The sequence below is a fragment of the Prunus avium genome, chromosome 8 (genome assembly GCF_965620075.1).
Source record: "Prunus avium chromosome 8, drPruAviu1.hap1.1, whole genome shotgun sequence".
Lineage (NCBI taxonomy): Eukaryota > Viridiplantae > Streptophyta > Magnoliopsida > Rosales > Rosaceae > Prunus > Prunus avium.
In genome coordinates this window covers 30,856,965-30,876,344 of record NC_142291.1, presented here as the reverse complement: position 1 = coordinate 30,876,344, position 19,380 = coordinate 30,856,965, and the positions used below count along the sequence as shown (strand labels likewise).

At 37.2% G+C, this 19,380-nt stretch overlaps 4 protein-coding genes across 4 annotated transcripts; all 4 read right to left on the bottom strand.

The window, feature by feature from the left end:
* Positions 1 to 1,544: 1,544 nt before the first annotated feature.
* Positions 1,545 to 3,334, bottom strand: LOC110765151 (scopoletin glucosyltransferase-like). Its single transcript, XM_021968224.2, has one exon. It carries the CDS (start codon positions 3,131 to 3,133, stop codon positions 1,676 to 1,678), a length of 1,458 nt encoding a protein of 485 aa, XP_021823916.1. The 5' UTR covers positions 3,134 to 3,334; the 3' UTR covers positions 1,545 to 1,675.
* An 847-nt stretch (positions 3,335 to 4,181) lies between these two features.
* On the bottom strand, positions 4,182 to 5,894 carry LOC110765154 (scopoletin glucosyltransferase-like). Its single transcript, XM_021968228.2, has one exon. It carries the CDS (start codon positions 5,764 to 5,766, stop codon positions 4,309 to 4,311), a length of 1,458 nt encoding a protein of 485 aa, XP_021823920.2. The 5' UTR covers positions 5,767 to 5,894; the 3' UTR covers positions 4,182 to 4,308.
* Positions 5,895 to 8,539: 2,645 nt separating this feature from the next.
* On the bottom strand, positions 8,540 to 10,350 carry LOC110765152 (putative UDP-glucosyl transferase 73B6). The gene has a single exon (XM_088246376.1). The coding sequence runs from the start codon at positions 10,185 to 10,187 to the stop codon at positions 8,733 to 8,735; it is 1,455 nt and encodes a 484-aa protein (XP_088102502.1). The 5' UTR covers positions 10,188 to 10,350; the 3' UTR covers positions 8,540 to 8,732.
* Positions 10,351 to 13,476: 3,126 nt separating this feature from the next.
* LOC110765136 (serine carboxypeptidase-like 18) lies at positions 13,477 to 19,171 on the bottom strand. Its single transcript, XM_088245852.1, is given in 16 exon segments — positions 13,477 to 13,572; positions 13,655 to 13,709; positions 13,828 to 13,941; positions 14,879 to 15,003; positions 15,079 to 15,150; positions 15,367 to 15,513; positions 15,599 to 15,685; positions 16,071 to 16,172; positions 17,806 to 17,843; positions 17,941 to 18,043; positions 18,140 to 18,262; positions 18,347 to 18,423; positions 18,500 to 18,645; positions 18,818 to 18,842; positions 18,845 to 18,989; positions 19,154 to 19,171. Coding segments are annotated over 16 exon segments (1,473 nt in total).
* Positions 19,172 to 19,380: the final 209 nt, after the last annotated feature.

Here is a 19,380-nt window from a genome sequence, read left to right as displayed (position 1 = left end):
GGAAAGCATCAGGGGCTGCCATTCTGGGAGTTAAGCTCTTTTAACTAAGGAGTGTGTGAGGATTTGAGGGCACTCCAAAGAATCAAAGAGCTTGCTCTAATTGTTGCATTGTGTGCCTTTATATAGGAAAGCAGAAGGGGAAAAGAAGACCAAAGAAAAAGAAAAAAAAAAAAGAAACAGAGTTGAGTTAGCTATGAACAAACTGTATATTTGATGTCTTAAGCTTACTCTACTGTCTTCTTCTTTTTACACATGTTTTTCTTCCCCTAGGTAATCATAATGAATGAGGACAACTATAAGCAATTAGCCACAAGATTAAGACACTCTGCAAAAGCTTAGCTTGGTACTGAAAGGTAACCATAATTAGGTGTGAATAAATTGGCGGCCACGTTGAGATTTGCAGCTATAAATGAAGTCTTAGTCATACTCTGTTCCGTACTGGATGTTGAAAACTATTGAATCACATCAGTACTCAAAAAACTCAGTATTTGATGTGCCATCGATAATGAATTTGCAGGACTTCTTCTATATTTCATATTGATCCATGAGTATGAATTTAGTCTTTCTCTGGAGTTCTCCATTGTTGGTCTTTCTCTTGAGCTTGGATTGTTTTAATTTCTTTAGAATTTACTTTTCAAGATTGGTTATGTACTGGGGCGCCAAAATGGAAGGACCCAGGAGGAAATGGAGGGACAGAGTTCTGAGGGTTGGGTTTGGTCGAATGGGCAGTGATTTTTTAACGTTAGTTTTGACGGAAATTAACTGGAAGGACCATTTTGACGGGTAGATGATAACCTGAAGGACTATTAGTGTCACAAAAAAACCTAAAGGATGATTCGTGATAATTTTGTAAACTAAAGGACTATTTGTGATAAAAAGCCAAATAAAAAATAATGATTAAGGCGAAGATTTTCTGGTGGTTAATTGACGAGGAAAAATGATTCTTTAAGTTAAAGCGAGACCCATAAATATGGCTTGTTATCATTGCATACGTATTGTCTTACATCATTTGTTCACATTGCAGCTTTCTTTTACTTTTTTTAGGTCAATCTACATACTTGCCGAAGTGAATTAAAAAAGACAAAAGAAAAAGAAAAGCTTTGTTGATCAATATTAATACCTACAATTTTATTTTTCACTTTCTTAAGATCTACAAAGGTCCCTACCTCTATAGCTTGTTTTATTGGGACGACCGTAAAAAGCTGATGAGATGCTTGTTTGTATTCTCAGTCAAAGGTTGATGGAGATGATTTGGGATATTATTCACATAAAACAGAGGAGAGCCTGGTGTAGGGCACAACATAATCTAGACCACAGAATTAAAGGAGAAAAATTATTCCATCAATGGAGTCTATTCCGGTTGCAAAAGGATCTTGATTTATAGACTAATGATCTCATCTTCAAACCCCCTGAGCACCGTAGCACCTTGGTAGACAAAACTGAAACGCAAAGAAATGTGACGTTGGGATTTTATGTTTGATTGACTCATCATGCTCCATATTTCAAGGGCGCCACCAAGCCAAAAGCATACAAAACAAGTCAACTATGAAAATCAAATAAAATAAACCAATCTCCTCAAAATGCATCATTGTTTTATGAGTAAATGTTCTTGCTAAGATTGTTAATCTAGAATACTCATCAACTGAGGTCTCATTATTCAATGTGGGGTCCAAATTTAACTATGGGAACTCATCAGCTCTTCAATGAGAGCATTCAAATCAGAATGGGATGATCCTCCTTTTTCAATAGCCCTCCTTGCCTGCTCTGCTAGTCCCTTGGCTCTGCTTCTCATTTTCTCTGCTTCTTCTCCCACCATAATCTGAGTCACAGCTTTCTCAATAGCTTCCTTCTTCACACTATCCCCCACAACTCTAATCCATTTCTGAGTACCAACACCAACTCCAATTTTCAGCACTTGGGTCACCAACTTCTCATTGTAAAATTGCTCAGCAGACACTGGCCATGTCACCATAGGCAACCCAGCAGCAATGCCTTCCAATGTTGAATTCCACCCACAATGAGTCACAAAACCCCCAGTAGCACCATGATCAAGAATCAGGACTTGTGGAGCCCACCCTCTTATGATTAGCCCTTTTCCTTCCATCCTCTCTTCAAACCCTTCGGGCAACCAATCCTCTTTGCTCACATCATCATCATCTTTGCCTTTCCTCACAACCCAAATGAAATCCACCCCAGAGGCTTCAAGCCCAATTGCAATCTCCTTCAGCTGAGAATTGTTGAACTTAGCCACACTCCCAAAGCAAACATAAACAACTGAATTGGGTTTCTTTGAATCAAGCCACTTCAAACATTCATGCTCATCAATGGATGCTTCCTTTCCTCTGTATGCTTTTTCTTCATTTTCCCTGTTGCACAGAGAAAGAGGACCAATATGCCATGCCTTCTTCCCCAACACCTTTCTGTAATAATCGGCATAAACTGGTTCAAGCTCATAGAAACTGTTGACAACAATCCCATAGCTCCTCGCCTCAGCTTCCTTGGACTGTTTCAGCAACCGGGTCAAGTCATTTTCAGTATTGTCCTTAATAAAACTAGGCACCTGGGCTCTTGTCATCTTGATCTCCCCTGGTAGATCAGGAATCACAAAGGGTTCTGAATCAGATGAAGTGTTCTTGAAAGGCTCATATCGCCTCACACAATCTGATGCAGCCAAAGAAAAGAAACTAGTCCCATGAAAAACTAGTCTCGGTATGCCAAATTTTGCAGCGGCATCAGTTGCCCAAGGAAAAAACATGTCAGCCACAAGGCAAGTCGGTTGGTCTTCGAGTAGAAGCCGTTCGAGCGGTTCCTGGAGCAAGCCCGCTGCTTTGAAGAAACTATCTGCTAATACTGGTGTGGCGGGGAGTGAGTCCAGATTCTCACACCCTTCTGGCAGCCCAGCCTCTTGAGAAGGGAACTTGATGGTTTTAATTTCGATTTCGATGCCTCCGGAGTTTGTTTTTCTTGATCGGATGGCTTTAGAGAATGTTGGGGCGTTTAGAGGGGTTGTGATTATGGTTGTCTTCACTCCTTGAGCTGCAAATAGCTTGGCCATGTCTGAGACTGGAATCATATGGCCATGAGCCATGAAAGGGAACAAGAATACATGGAAATCTCGGTTTTGACCACCCATGTTTGGGGGTAGAAATGAAGATGAAGAAGTATAGGGTTTTAGAAAAATTGGGGTGGAGATGTACTGTGTTTATATTTGTGGTTGTGAAACTTTGATGGACATGAAGATTATATATAAAAGTAGGCTCTGTCAGGATACGAAGCTACCACGAAGAGGAAGAAAATTTTGGCTGACTGTACACTGTTGTTGACAAAAATAACATACTTTGATTTGTTAGTCATGTGACACGGGAGATAAGAACAAAAACTTCGATTAAGTTTTTAATGGAGGAAAGAAATAATCGCTGATGTTAGAATACCAATTCATTGGCTGAAATTGCCCATGTCGATGTCAGATAATAGACCAGCTAGGCGTCTCACAAGTCTTCCCAATGCCACAGATGTGTCGGATGACAATTCATGGTCGTGTTTACAACTAGGGTAAGTTTGGCATTTGGCTTTTTGCTAAAAGCTAGAGGCGCACTAGATTTTCAGTGTGGAAGAAATTTATAAGTGTTCTTTATGTGATGATGAAAAAAACAACATGCCATTTTGTCAAAGGTAAACTGACGAACACCTCCTGAATTATCACTCTTGTTGAATTTAACACCTTAGATGATTTTTTTTCAGTTAATTTAGCCTTCATACTATTTTAAATAGCCAATAAAGCACATGTAGGTAGTTTTCATGCAATTTTATCCAATTTTTCGTTTGAATGTCACGTATTAAGCACGTGATTCACTATTTGTCAACTAAATTTCTATGTAAAAACAAATTAACAATCCAAATGGAGAAGACATTTCTAGCACTGAGACAGGTAAAAATGCATGGTCAAGAATGGTCAAAGTAAAAGCGGATAGAAAATGTTACAATTTTTTTTTAAAAACGAGAATGTCATTTGTGTGACGGTATCTCAAATGAGTCACGTACTGTGATAGTGCATGATTAACTTGAGATACCATTATAATTGCATCCCAAGTGTTGGTAAGTTTCTCTCCTCATAATTGTTCAAAAGACAAAAACAAACAACTTTTAGTCAAAACTATGAAAAATAAATTAACATAGAAACCAATCCTCAAAATGCATCATTCTTTTCTGAATAAATGTTCTAGCTAAGACTGTTTGATTCTAAGTATTCATCAAGTATCACAATATACATTCATAAAGTGAAGTCTTATTTGAATATCTGGTACAAATTTAACTTTGGGAACTCAACCCTTCAATTAAAGCATTCAAATCAGAATGTGATGAACCTCCTTTTGCAATAGCCCTCCTTGCCTGCTCTGCCAGTACCCTGGCTCTGCTTCTCATTTCCTCTGCTTCTTCACCAACCATAATCTGAGTCACAGCTTTCTCAATAGCTTCCTTCTTCACACTCTCTGCCACAAGCCTAACCCACTTCTGAGCACCAACACCAACTCCAATTTTCAGCACTTGGGTCACCAACTTCTCATTGTAAAATTGATCTGCAGACACTGGCCATGTCACCATAGGCAGCCCAGCAGCAATTCCTTCCAATGTGGAATTCCACCCACAGTGAGTCACAAAACCCCCAACAGCACCATGATCAAGAATCAGGACTTGTGGAGCCCACCCTCTTATGATTAGCCCTTTTCCTTCCATCCTCTCTTCAAACCCTTCAGGCAACCAATCCTCTTTGCCCACTTCATCATCATCTTTGCCTTTCCTCACAACCCAAATGAATTCTAGCCCAGAAGCCTCAAGCCCAAATGCTATGTCCTTCAGCTGAGAATTATTGAATTTGACCATACTCCCAAAGCAAACATAAATCACTGAATTGGGTTTCTTTGAATCAAGCCACTTCAAACATTCATGCTCATCAATGGAGGCTTCCTTTCCCCTGTATGCTTTTTCTTCATTGTCCCTGTTGCATAGAGAAAGAGGACCAATATGCCATGCCTTCTTCCCCAACACCTTTCTGTAATAATCGGCATAAACTGGTTCAAGTTCATAGAAACTGTTGACAACAATCCCGTAGCTCCTCACCTCAGCTTCCCTGGACTGTTTCAGCAACCGGATCAAGTCATTTTCAGTATTGTCCTTAAGAAGATCAGACACCTGGGCTCTTGTCATCTTGATCTCCCCTGGAAGATTAGGAATCACAAAAGGTTCTGAATCAGATGAAGTGTTCTTGAAAGGCTCATATCGCCTCAAACAATCTGATGCAGCCAAAGCAAAGAAACTAGTCCCATGAAAAACCAGCCTTGGAATGCCAAATTTTGCAGCGGCATCAGTTGCCCAAGGAAAAAACATGTCCGCCACAAGGCAAGTTGGCTGGTCTTCAAGCAGAAGCTGTTCGAGTGGTGCTTGGAGCAAGCCCGTTGCTTTGAAGAAATTACTGGCTAATTCAGGTGTGGGGAGTGATTCCAGATTCTCACACCCTTCTGGCAGCCCAGCCTCTTGAGAAGGGAACTTGATGGTTTTGATTTCGATTTCGATGCCGCAGCCGCCGGAGTTGGTTTTTCTTGATCGGGTGGCTTTAGAGAATGTTGGAGCGTTTAGAGTGTTTGTGATTATCGTTGTCTTCACTCCTTGAGCTGCAAATAGCTTGGCCATGTCTGAGACTGGTATCATGTGCCCCTGAGCCATGAAAGGGAACAAGAATACATGCAACTCTCGGTTTTGGCTAGCCATGTTTGGGAGTTGAATTGCAGACGAAGTATAGGTTTTATAAAAATTGGGATGGGATTGGTCTTTGTGTTTGTGTTTGTGATACTTAACTTCGACATGAATGTCATATATAGAAGTAGGCCATGTGAGGAGTTGGGATTTTTCTTTCCAATACTGACAGAGGAAGAAAATTCTGTATTTCCCCGTTGGATACGTCGGTTGATAAAAGTCTGTCAGTCAAGTTGATTCATTAGTAGAAAACTACAAATACCAAGTTGGATAATAAGTGTGGATCGATAATGTGATGATATGTACCGACGTGTTATCGATATATTTTCAGAGAATCTCAATTTGATGCATTGATAATAGATGTGTGTATGAGTTTCTTTATAAAGCATGTTGTGAATATTGAGAAAGAACGAAAGGTAAATGGAATCAAATCATTAAAAAAGTTCAGGAACATAAACTTATGGAATCTTTACATTTTATCAAGTTATGCACGTTCCAGACTATGAATAATGCACTCACATTCATACTACACCACTTCACTTGATTTACGATTCTAATTATAGTTTTTTTTTTTTTTTTTAAATGTTTAGCGATTTCATTTTCTTCTAATTTTTGGTAAATGACGGATGCCAAGAGTACAAATGCTAATCTTCATGGTATGTTTGAAACTAAGTTTGGCATTTGGCATTTTGCTAAAGATAGACGTGCACTAGATTTTTAATGTAAAAGAAATTGAAAAGTTCTTTGCCATTAAAAAAAGTAGAAGGTATTCCTAACTCCTGAAAAGGGAAAATTGCGCTTGGTTTAAAGTGGATGTAGACAAATTGAGAGCCCAAATGGAGAAGACACGGGGAACTTACTTGGTAAGCACATAATATTAGGACTTTTCAAGGTGACATAATCACTTACATCATAGCTCTCGAGACTTTTGAAGAACATGCGACCAGGAAAGTAGAGTTGCGTAGGAGAAGATGTTCACAAAACAAGAAGAAAAGTAAGCACTCTAAACAGTCAAAGCAACCGATCTAGGAAAAATCAAACAAAGGAAGATAAGGAAATTAATGAATAATATTGAACTTATGATTTCAAAAGTGGTCATTTGTGTATTTGACACTGATCTTTATAATGAAGAAGTTAAAGGAAAAAATTGTGTGGTTGTCGCTCCATCCCTATTTTAACACTTCCCACAAACTTTTATAATTAGATAAATCTACTCATGTTCCCCTCAATTATCGACAAATTGGCCATATCGCTTCATTTTTCGTTTTTATATTCATCTTTCTCTTCTTTGGACGTTAAATTGTAACCCTAAAAGCAATTTATGTACAAATTTTAATTCACCTATGTAAGTTTTATAAAAGATGAGATGAAAAGAAAGACATGTTCTATTTCCACTATGAAGTTTGTATGAAGTTTGTTAAATTGAAATTCAGAACAAGTATATTGACCAATTATTCGATTCGAAAGAAATAAAAAACACCCGTCACTCTTCTCGCGGCTTCCCCTTCTCTCTCCACCAATTCCCCTCTCAAAAGTTGAAAAATCACTAAAGAATAAAATTTTCAAAATATAGGAAAATAATGCCATATAATAATCTTGATTATGAAATGCTGAGTGCTGACATAGAGAATGTTTGATAAAGAAAAAAAAATGTGTTGATGCAGTAGTGCAACGCGGGGTGTGTGTGATTATCAAAAGAGATTTCAACTCTCATATTCATTTTCCAAAAGTCATATATAAGAGCACTTTCATCATCTGTTGTAACATGACAAAGTACAAGGGCAATGAATAGTGACTGCTTTAACAATTTTTTGAATGCATTTTCACCCATTGCCATAGCAATCCAAGGACAATCACTATTCACATAAGATGTGAGGAGAGGAATTTGTATGGATTTTGGTGTGAAAAGTGAAGAACACGGCTATGTATTTATAGAAGAAAAAAAAATTCTTATTTTTTTGTTTTTTGTTTTCCTTTTTTTATAAAAATTTTGTTGGTATTTAAATTGGTTGATGATGTTAGCATAATGTCAACTTGCCCAAGTAAATCTTGCCTTTGGGCTCGACCAATTTCATGATCCACTTCCTTGAGTGAAGGTTGTTTTTGGAGCTTAGATCCCTTTTTGCCATAACAAAAGAAAACTCTAACGGCAAATAGTGGAGTGGTGGCAAGTGATGAAGCTGGGATGCTTGTGTCTGGCCCTCAAGGGTCTGATGATGAAGGTGGAAGGGACCCACGCTAAACAATGGGGCCTTTGAAGAAGGTAGGTGCTGCTTCCTAACATTTTCATGCAAATTTTGCATGGAGAAAATCTAGGTGTCCAAGTTGTATGTCCACTGTCACGTACCCAAATAGGTGCAGAAACGCACACACCCGTTATAGTATATTAGTATATCGAAATCTATTTATAGCGAAATATGACTAGGTTTTCGGTAACATTAAGGAAACATAATTAATCGTATTTATTTTTATGAATAAAATTAGGGTTTTTGACCGAAATGGTCTCCCAATTGTTGCTCAAGTTTCATTTTAATCCACAGACTAAATTTTTCATTTCAACAGTTCTCCACTTTCCATTTAGTATCAAAACGATCCTACCGTCAAAGTCCTATCAATTATTCCGTAAAATCGATGGGCAAAATCGTCTTTTTTGGCAGCAGTTGGGGCAAGAGGTGCCCTCTGGCTCTGCTGCTTCATCATCTTCTCGTCTTCTCATAATTTCATTTCTCATAATCTCATCTTCTCATATTCCATCAACACAAAGGGGCTATTTCAAAAATCCAACAACTAGTAAACATTTTAACCATTCTTCTCATCAAAGTTTACAAATTCATCAACCTAATATCGGTTTTATGCTTTTCTTTTTCAAACGATATGCAAAATTGCATTAACTATGGGAAAAAAACCACAACACCCTATCTTCCCTGCAACCCCTCCCCATCAAAGTAATATCTCATGTTGTACGTATGTGAGGTCCACCTTTACCTATGAGAACTCAACTCTTCAATGAGAGCATTCAAATCAGAATGTGATGAACCTCCCTTTTCAATAGCCCTTCTTGCCTGCTTTGCTAGTCCCTTGGCTCTGCTTCTCATTTCCTCTGCTTCTTCACCCACCATAATCTGAGTCACAGCTTTCTCAATAGCTTCCCTCATTACACAATCCCCCACAACTTTAATCCACCACTTCTGAGCACCAACACCAACTCCAATTTTCAGCACTTGGGTCACCAACTTCTCATTGTAAAATTGCTCTGCAGACACTGGCCATGTCACCATAGGCAGCCCAGCAGCAATTCCTTCCAACATTGAATTCCATCCACAATGAGTCACAAAACCCCCAACAGCCACATGATCAAGAATCAGGACTTGTGGAGCCCACCCTCTTATGATTAGCCCTTTTCCTTCCATCCTCTCTTCAAACCCTTCAGGCAACCAATCCTCTTTGCCCACATCACAATCATCTTTGCCTTTCCTCACAACCCAAATGAACTCCACCCCAGAGGCTTCAAGCCCAATTGCAATCTCTTTGAGCTGAGAATTGTTGAACTTAGCCACACTCCCAAAGCAAACATAAACCACTGAATTGGGTTTCTTTGAATCAAGCCACTTCAAACATTCATGCTCATCAATGGATGCTTCCTTTCCTCTGTATGCTTTTTCTTCATTGTCCCTGTTGCACAGAGAAAGAGGACCAATATGCCATGCCTTCCTCCCCAATACCTTTCTGAAATAATCCGCATAAACTGGTTCAAGCTCATAGAAACTGTTGACAACAATCCCATAGCTCCTCACCTCAGCTTCCTTAGCGTGTTTTATCAACGGGGTCAAGTCATTTTCAATATTGTATTTAACAAAATCAGGCACCTGGGCTCTTGTCATCTTGATCTCCCCTGGAAAATTGGGAATCACAAAGGGTTCTGAATCAGATGAAGTGTTCTTGAAAGGCTCATATCGCCCCACACAATCTGATGCAGCCAAGGAAAAGAAACTAGTCCCATGAAAAATCAGTCTTGGTATGCCAAATTTTGCAGCGGCATCAGTTGCCCAAGAAAAAAACATGTCAGCCACAAGACAAGTCGGTTGGTCTTCAAGTAGAAGCCGTTCGAGCGGTTCCTGGAGCAAGCCCGCTGCTTTGAAGAAACTATAGAGTAATTCTGGTGTGGGGAGTGAGTCCAGAATCTCACACCCTTCTGGCAGCCCAGCCTCTAGAGAAGGGAACTCGATGGTTTTTATTTCAATTTCGATGCCACCGGAGTTGGTTTTTCTTGATCGGGTGGCTTTAGAGAATGTTGGGGCATTTAGAGGGGTTGTGATTATGGTTGTCTTCACTCCTTGAGCTGCAAATAGCTTTGCCATGTCTGAGACTGGTATCATGTGGCCATGAGCCATGAAAGGGAACAAGAATACATGGAATGGTCGGTTTTGGCTAGCCATGTTTGGGAGTTGAAAAGAAGATGAAGTATAGGTTTTATAAAAATTATGATGAAATTGGTCTTCGTGTTTGTGATACTTAGCTTCGACATGAACGTCAAATATAGAAGTAGGCTATGTGAGAATTTGATGTTATCAAGAAGAGTTGGGATTTTTCCTTGGTATACTGACTGAGGAAGAAAATTTTGCATTTCCCCGTTGGATACGTCTGTTGATTTAGTCAAGTTAATTGACTAGTCATGTGATGAGATTGATTAAGAATACTACAAATTCGAAGTTGGATAATAAGTGTCGATATGTGATCGATATTGTTGTCACGATATAGTTTTAGACAATCTCAGTGTGATGCATGGATAATAGATGCGTGTATGAGTTTCTTCATAATGCATGCTGTGATTATCGAGAAAGAACGAAAGGTAATTGACAGCCCAAATGGAGAAGACAGAGGGGTTTTTCAAGGTGACATAATCGCTTACATCATAGCTCTCGAGACTTTCTGAAGAACATGCGACCAGGAAAGTAGAGTTGTGTAGGGAGAAGATGTTCACAAAACGACGAGAAAAGTCCACTTTAAGCATTCTAGACAGTCAAAGCCACAGATCTTGAAAAGTTCATCAAACAAAGGAAGATAAGGAAATTAACGAATAATATCAAACATGATTTCTGTTTGTACCATATCTGATCCTCCACTTATCAATTGATACGTGGATCACTTAAACTCCCCAAGTGTCCAAGGCTCCGAACAATCAGCATCGGCTACCGATGGTACTATCTCAAAGCAGCAAAAGATCGCTACAGGCCCAGCACAGTCTACAATCAGTATTCCCCACCGATTCTGCAGAATCAACCTCGAAGCACCCGCCCGAAATATCTAAGGACTCGTGTCAACCTCGTAGGGCCCTCCCACGAGTCCCACATCGAAATTAAGTGCTAAGAGCATACAAAATCCCCTCTATAAATAGGCCCATTCACTACAATACAGGGGTAAGACTTTCCAGCTTGACTTTTATACTAATATATTGTCAACAGCGTGGGCTCTTAGAAAACAAACTTACTTTAGCATCGGAGGGTCTTAGGCTGGTTCCACACCGGTTCCATAGACCTCACGAGTCTCTACTCTCTTCTATTCAGGATCTGCATCCAAGGACAAGAAGAATCTGCATCTATCACTCAATCGATCTGCTAGATCGTCCTCACCACTTGTAAGTTGCACTCATCTCTATCTGTTCAGTTTTAGTGCCAACAATTTCAAAAGTGGTCATTTGTGTATTGATATATACTTCTCTATTAATGAAAGGAAAAAATTGTGTGGTTGTCACTCCATCCCAATTTTAACACTTCCCACAAACTTTTATTTTATAATTAGATAAATCTACTCATATGACCGTAAATTATTGTGAGACTGACCATATCGCTTTATTTTTCACTTTCATGTTCCTTCTCTTCTTCTTCAAACGATAAATTATAATCCTAAAAGTGATGTATGTACAAATTTGATTAACCTCTATGCATGTTTTCTAAAAGACGATATGAAAAGAAAGACATGCTCCTTACCACCACCCATCTCTCCTCTCGGCTTCCCCTTCTCTCCTCACCAATTCCTTCCTCTCCAAAGTTGAAAATCACTAAAGTATAAAATTTTCAAAATATAGGAAAATAATGACATATAATAATCTTGATTATGAAATGCTGGGTGCTGACGTGGAGAATGTTTGATAAAGAAAAAAAAAAGTGTTGATAAAGTAGTGCACATGGGGTGTGTGTGACTATCAAAAAAGAGATTTCAACTCTCATATTCATTTTCCAACAGTCATAGAGGCAAGTAGTGGAGCGGTGGCGACTTAAGAGAGAAACTTTCATATAACGGAGATATCACTTTTTATTATCCTGACTAATAACACAATGACACGTAAGATTATTTTTTTTTATGTGTCATTGTATTTATTTAGAATTTTTTGTTAATTTTCAGAGAGACAAGCCCGCTACTAGCAACACCGATATTGTCCTTAACTTAACCATTTACAAAGCCCAGTAGGTGTGGAGTTTTATCACAAAAGGCCTCGATGTTATTAGAAGTGGAACCACTTATTATAAATTGTAGTTTATTTTGTCAAGTTTCTGATGTGGGACTTTATATTCTTCAATATTTTTCATGTTTGCATTTTTTTTATTATAATTTTTGCTCCGGCATGTTTGCATTTAGTGTGTAAAAAAAAAGTGGAATCCAGTCTAGGCGCGTGTGCACTTGGGTTGTAATATTTTTTAAAATAAAATATATAGCATTGAGCACGATTCTATAATTGTGCATGTTCATATGTTTAATCAATTGATGAAGTCACTGAAGTAACTTAGCAGAATACAAGTACAAATACTGTTTTTCATGCTTTATATTGTCTTACACGAATATTTCTTTCGTGTCCTATAGCAATGAATATATTCCTATAGACAACATCGTCAGCCTAGTAATGGTTGTACCACGGCCTTCGAACATAGACCACAATTATTTGTGTTTTTTGCAGCTAAGAGCATAAAAGAAAATGGTGCTCAAACCCAAACCTATCCTCTACAGATCTCGTTCCTTGATTTCTTTGGACTTTGGTCTTCTTGTGGCAGCGACTGCTTCATTCGTGTGGGGTTTGATTTTAGGGTTGTTGTAATTTGGGGGCTTTTTGTTGTTTTGGGCTTGAGCTATTGGGGTTTTCAATTGAGAGCTTTACTGAGGCCTTCTCTTGTAACTTTAAATGTTTATCAATTATTCATTTCTTGATATTGACATCTAATCTAAGTGACAATTTTATTTGTTAAAAAGGGTTACAAATAAAGCCCAACATGGTAAAAAGGGTAATGCTATGCTTATCATATTTTTCATACCACATTCATACCACCTCTCTAATAGAGGTGGAGCCCACCAATACAATGGGGCCCACCTCTATTAGAGAGGTGGTATGAATGTGGTATGAAAAATGTGGTAAGCCTAGCATTTTCCTAGTAAAAATCCAGAATATCCAAAATAAACTAAACCCTAACAACTAAAACAAAACAAGAAAATGCAATCGCCACGAGCATCTAAGTGACAATATTCTTACAAATTTATTCACCAAAGCACTACAGGCTGCAGCATCAAAGAAGCCGGGGCACAAAATATTGAAACTTTAGTTTCAAGTTGCAATTATTGATTTCTTTCCTGCAGCCTTGATAGCCAAGCAAGGTAATAATAGGTGAGATAGCCAAGTTTCACCTCCAAATCCAATGCACGAATTTTCTTAACTCTTTTCAATCATAAAGTTTGCAGCTAATTAATGGGATAAATATAGTAATATGAAAACCACCTATCAATCATGGGAAAACATTCCCTAGGATTGTACTCTGTAGCTGTGTGGCCAGCTCCCTGTACAGGTTAAACAAAAGTTAATTTCCACTATTTACTTCTTGAGAAACATAATTGGGAAGGATTAATTTTCTCTTCTTGCCTTTACAGTCGCATATGTCAAACTGTACGCTTTCCTTGTATATGCTTTCGTATACCTGTGATAAAAATAATAAAAATAAAAATAATAATAATAATGTATTTAGAAATTGCAGTGAAATTATGAATTGTAAAACAATGATATGATGGAGTGAAATTGATAGTAGCAAAACCAACCCGGCAACTTGGCCATTGACAAACCATGATCTCCAAGTGTAATCAATACTCAAATTTAGAGATGTTATCCATTCTTCAGTGCCCACGTATGGAACAAGCATGTCATGATCACCACTGTTACAAATTAACTTTGATCTTTAGGAGAGAGGAATTATTCAACTATTCAATAGAGCTCAAACACTAATCAATTAGTCCGATAATAACCACTTATTTTGGTCATACTAACAATATAATTTTATAATCCGAACCTACTAATTTCTAGGTCCTCGTTGAAAAATCATTCAAGCGAAATTTCATCCAAATTGGAAATCATTCACCCAATAATTGGTATCGTGAACATTTTCTTGTTTATTGAAAATATTGTGTTCATCTATTTATTTCATCACAACTAAACGTTCTCTAATTTAAATGAACTTTTGCAGGGATCATCTTCCAATGATGACCTAAAAAGTAAAAAGTTCGAATTATGTGAGATGGTTGTGGAGTAGGGCAAAACAAGTAGTTAGCGTTTGTGGGATATTGTTCATCAAATTATTTGCAAATTTTTTAAATAGCTCATAGCTATATAAGTTTTGGCATGACGTTCGTGGTACTTTAAGAATAGACAACACTTGGAAATGTGGAAAATTAATATTAAGAATAGGATCAGTGCTATTATTACCACCTCTGTTCTATTTTCCCATCTACATTATTTTCAAAAAAAATTAAGACAAATTTACCCCTTTGTAAAATGACTTCTAAGGACTTGGGGAAAAAACCTCAACTCATGTAACCCACCTATTCTAATGTTTGACAAAAAAAAACAAGGCAAAGAATAAAAAACTAAAAGATCTAGAAAATCAAAATATTAGACTAAAATATTTATCCAATACGTCAAACACAACTTGATCGTCTCCATATCTCAACTACTAATTATTAGTAAAGAGAATTTGTTTGAATTAATAATTAAAGAGTATTTTATGAAAAATAGTGGATGGAATGATAGGATTGTGTTTTTTCAAATTTACATAGTTGGGTGGGGAAATAGACTAGGGGGTGGAAATAGGTGTACCTGTAAACCAGTGCTCTGAGGTTTTTCTTGGTGAGGTTTCGATGATAGTCAAGACTAGTTCTAACATCATGTGCATAACTGCTAGAGAAGCTCTGATTACATCTTTCCCAACCCTTTATTGTTCCCTGCAGGTTGTAATGGTAAATAAAATCGTGAATATTTTATATAGGTATTGTAATTCTCAAAATTAATTAACTTACCTCTCGAACGTGAAGAGCATTTTGGACTGTTTTATCATTAGCCCAAATGAAGGAGAACAGATAGTTATAAGCCTGCAAAGAAAGTAAGGGTAGTAAGATATTAGCATGCAGCATATTTCAATGATGTATATAAATATATGACTAAACTATATTTTTAATTAGTCTGTAAACTATATTTTTAATTAGTCTGTATAATATGACTCATTTTTTGTTTATGCCATTTCAATTTTGGGGATTTTAGTTATGTTGTTAGGTATAAATGAGAGAGAGAATGAGCAAAAAACTTACACGACACCATGGTTCTGGATAGCGATGAGGCATATCTAAGAAGTTCTCCCCAACAAAATTTTGATCCCATTTGGATCCTTTTGGTTTTGGAGACAATGTGCTACATATTGGCTCCAATGTTTGGGGACTATTTATCTTTTGAAGGCACTACAAGTTTATTCGAGTGGCAAATCGATCATTAGGCCAATAAATAAATGTAAACCAAGAACATTAATATTGAGGTAATTCTCACCTGAGTGACTTCTTGAAGGTTTTCCACACAAGGTGCATTGCTTGGATCTACTTGAACATACTCCCCTTTGCAATTTGTTTTAGTTGACTATAATACCAAGTGATTAGATCTTATATTATCTATCAATAATAAATAAAAATTGATTATTAATTTCTCTTTTCCAACATTATTCGTACGAAAATTACATTATTTGCTACATACATTCTATACTAATCCGCCCATATTTCTTTAAATTTAATCTAATTCACTAACAAAGGCAGAAAAATAATTACTATATATATATATATATATATATCTTTTTTTTGGGGTCTGAATACCTAAGTTATAACTTATAAATACAAATGTGCTTCTGTCAGTGCAATAATAATACAAATACCTAGAAACATATATCTATAGAGAAAAAAGAGTTCAAGTCTCGTATTTAAAAAATTATAAGCAGAAAAAGGAAAATATAGTTGAGAATATTTATTACCTCATAGAGTTCATCAGATATAAGGGCCATATTGTGAGCAAATTTAATTCGTGAATTCACGTCATATGTTGGATCTGTAAATGGATTGCCTAATATGTAACCCTGTGTTCAATACAAAAGAGCATTTAGTTATCAATGAAAAACGTAATCAAGAATTTTAAATCTAAATTGAAATAAATAAATAAAAATGAGGAATTGAAGTTAAACTTTAAAGTGAAATAGTCATATACCCAAGCGATATTGTATACTTTTTTTTATATATAAAAACATTATATACAAGCGATATTGGAGAGGGGGAATCGAATTTGAGACATTGAATGCATAGATAAGTGCTCTTAACTTCTTGAGCTACAAAGCCCCTTATATTTCTATTGTCTACTATATAGATTGAAGAAACATATGCTTCACATATATCCTCTCGGGGTTATTTTCAAATCACCTAGTTCAATAAGTCAAAAGAAAAATGACCCTTGTTTTTTAAGTTCTACTGTTATAGTAATTTTTCGAGAGGAGACGGATTTTACTCTAAAACTGACTCATAATCGTATGATACACAAATGTCGGTTTTAGAGTCACTTGAGGGGCATTTAGGAGCAGGAGATGAGTTCGACTCTAAAACCAACCTTTACAAGTTTGAGTCTAAATTCAAAGCTGAAAGTATACATTAAGAAATGAATTTAAGCCTAAAATTTGCGGCATTTTTTCTAAATTGTTGATGTTCTACACAAATGAAACAATTGAAGTGAAAAGAAAGAAGACGGGCCGTGGGCGGCGAGATAGTGAAGCATAGTTGATTCTTTTGATTAGTTTCATGGATTTTTTTCCCTTCTAAATTAATTGGGTTTTCGACTTGGGGGTTTCAAATTGTCAAAGAACTATGATGGTCAAAGAAAAGCATTAATCCCAAGCTAAATCAGATGAGTGGAAATCAACGACAACAACCCAAAGCTTAAACAAGGATAAAAAGTTGCATGTCACCGGTTTATATCCCCTAGCATTATTTGCATTTTCAGTGATTGGACCAGCTTTTTTTTTTCTGGGTCAAAAGGGAGGATTTCATTAACAGGCCAAAACGCAGCCACCAAAACGAAACCAAACAAGGAAAAAAGTCCCAGACAGACAGGACGAGCAAAAACAAACTAAATGCAAGCTGCAAGTAGCCATAACACCGACGTGGCAGAGCTGCTCTAAACGTCGCCACCTGCAAAATGCCTCTATGCAAACTAGGGGTGAGGGCTGGGTAAACCATCCTTATTCAGAATGTGCACCAGTGAAGCTTTTAAGTCTGGGTTACCTTGGGCTAAAACAAATTTGTCCTCATGGGCTGGAGTGGGCTAGGCTAGAAAGCTAGAAAGCTCGAAAAGAACGGCTGATGCATGAAGAAAATATTGGGATTTTCGGCCAGCTAAGCCTGGCAGCCTTCTACATTGTTCTGCCCCTCACTCTCTCTCTCTCTCTTCACGTGTAACATGCGGAGACAGATAAGATAAGGAGGGGGTATATGAAGAAGACCACAACATATACAAACAAAGAGTCTACGAGCAAATGATTAAAAGCGTCTTTAAACCAATTTTTGACTTGAAGACTGACCTCATGTCTGAACCCCCATGACATTTTAGTTGTGTGTGAGAGAAAACCCCTTCCTTTTAGTTTAGAATATCAGTTTTTGATCCAGAAAAAGTAAAAAGAAAAAATGAAAAACAAGCATCTCAAGTCAGATTGAATTCTTACGTACTTTGAGATTCATTGGTGGTTCAAGCCCAACCTCATTTCCTACAACAGTTTAGATATAAGAAGACTTGTTCATAATAAATAAATAAAAAGGCAGTAACATTATGTGAAAACGTCTTCATCCACAACAAAAGTTTACCGTTGGATATTTCTTGAGTAATGATGGGAACGGTCTTGCCTGAATATGAATCACCACCAATGTACAGTGGATTTTTCAGAAATTGAGGGTGACCTGTAATCCACTGTATATATATAGTAAATTAAATAGTAAATTAATTAATGAGATTTATACATAATTTTCAATCCATTAGTGTAACTTAATTAATCCATTATTTCACCTTCCTTAGAAATTCATCAGTTTGCGCTGCTGATAATGCATCACCTGTCATGTATCCTTGAGAACTTTTTGCATATGAGAATCCAGTACCAACAGGTTGATCCAAAAATATTATATTCGCGAGCTGAAAAAGTTTCAGTGCCTTAGGGTGGGTAAAATAATTATTAGCAAATCACAAAGTTTTGGCACTAACTATACGCATACATACCTTTGTCCATGAGTATGGATTTAACACAAATGTTGGTTGGTTCCCACTAGAATTTGCGTAGTTAAATACCAATGGACCTTCCAAAAAAGAAAGAACTCAATCCATCAGCAAAAGTAGAGGACAAGGTTAAGAAGTGAGCTTATGATCATGTACCAATTTGATATACAAGCCCAGAAAAAGAAGAGCAGCCAGGACCTCCGGTGAGCCAAAGCACTAGAGGATCTTCCTTGGGATTTCTCTCCGACTCCACGAAGTAATAAAAGAGCTGCACATCATCTGAATCGCCCACCCCTAGGTACCTTCATATCATTAAACCCCATAGCTTTTATTCTCATCGATGTGTTGTACGTATGAACTGATATAATAATATTCATGCTGGAACCAACATGATAATGTATAAAATTGTATATACGAGATTGTATACAACTGACTAAGCCTATAATTTTATATTTCAGTTTAAAAAGTACGAACCCGGTTTCAAGTTCGAACGGGATTCGCCGGAAAAGCCCGGCAGGGTCTTGATGGTGGATGCTGAAGAGACAATGTGGCAGTTGAGGAGGAACAGAAGAAGTGCTAGCGGCAACTGTTGAAATATAAGTGTAATTAGCTGAAATGTTCTGTTTAGGTTCTGTAAGTATGCTAGCTGAGTGTTTAAATATGAACCATTAAATCATAGTTCAATGGATGGCTAGGATCTTAAGCTGAGGTATGAGTGTTTGTATTTGCCATGTGTCTCTTATCTCATAGGGTAGAGGTTTGAATGGTTAGATTGAGCTGATGTAAGAGAGGAATGTTCTTATTCCTAACTGTTTCTATATCAAGCATGTAGTGTGCGTGTTTGAGTGTGGAATTAAAAAGTGAGATTACAGACTCACATTTTTCTACCAATTTTTCATCTGCTCATTTTGAAATCTCTCTGTGTTCTTCATTTCTTCTCCAACTCCTGAGCTCCCTATTCTAAAATCCAAATCTGGAGTAGATAATAATCTGGAGTAGATAATAGTCTGCTAAAACCCCTTCCAGAGAACTTGAAA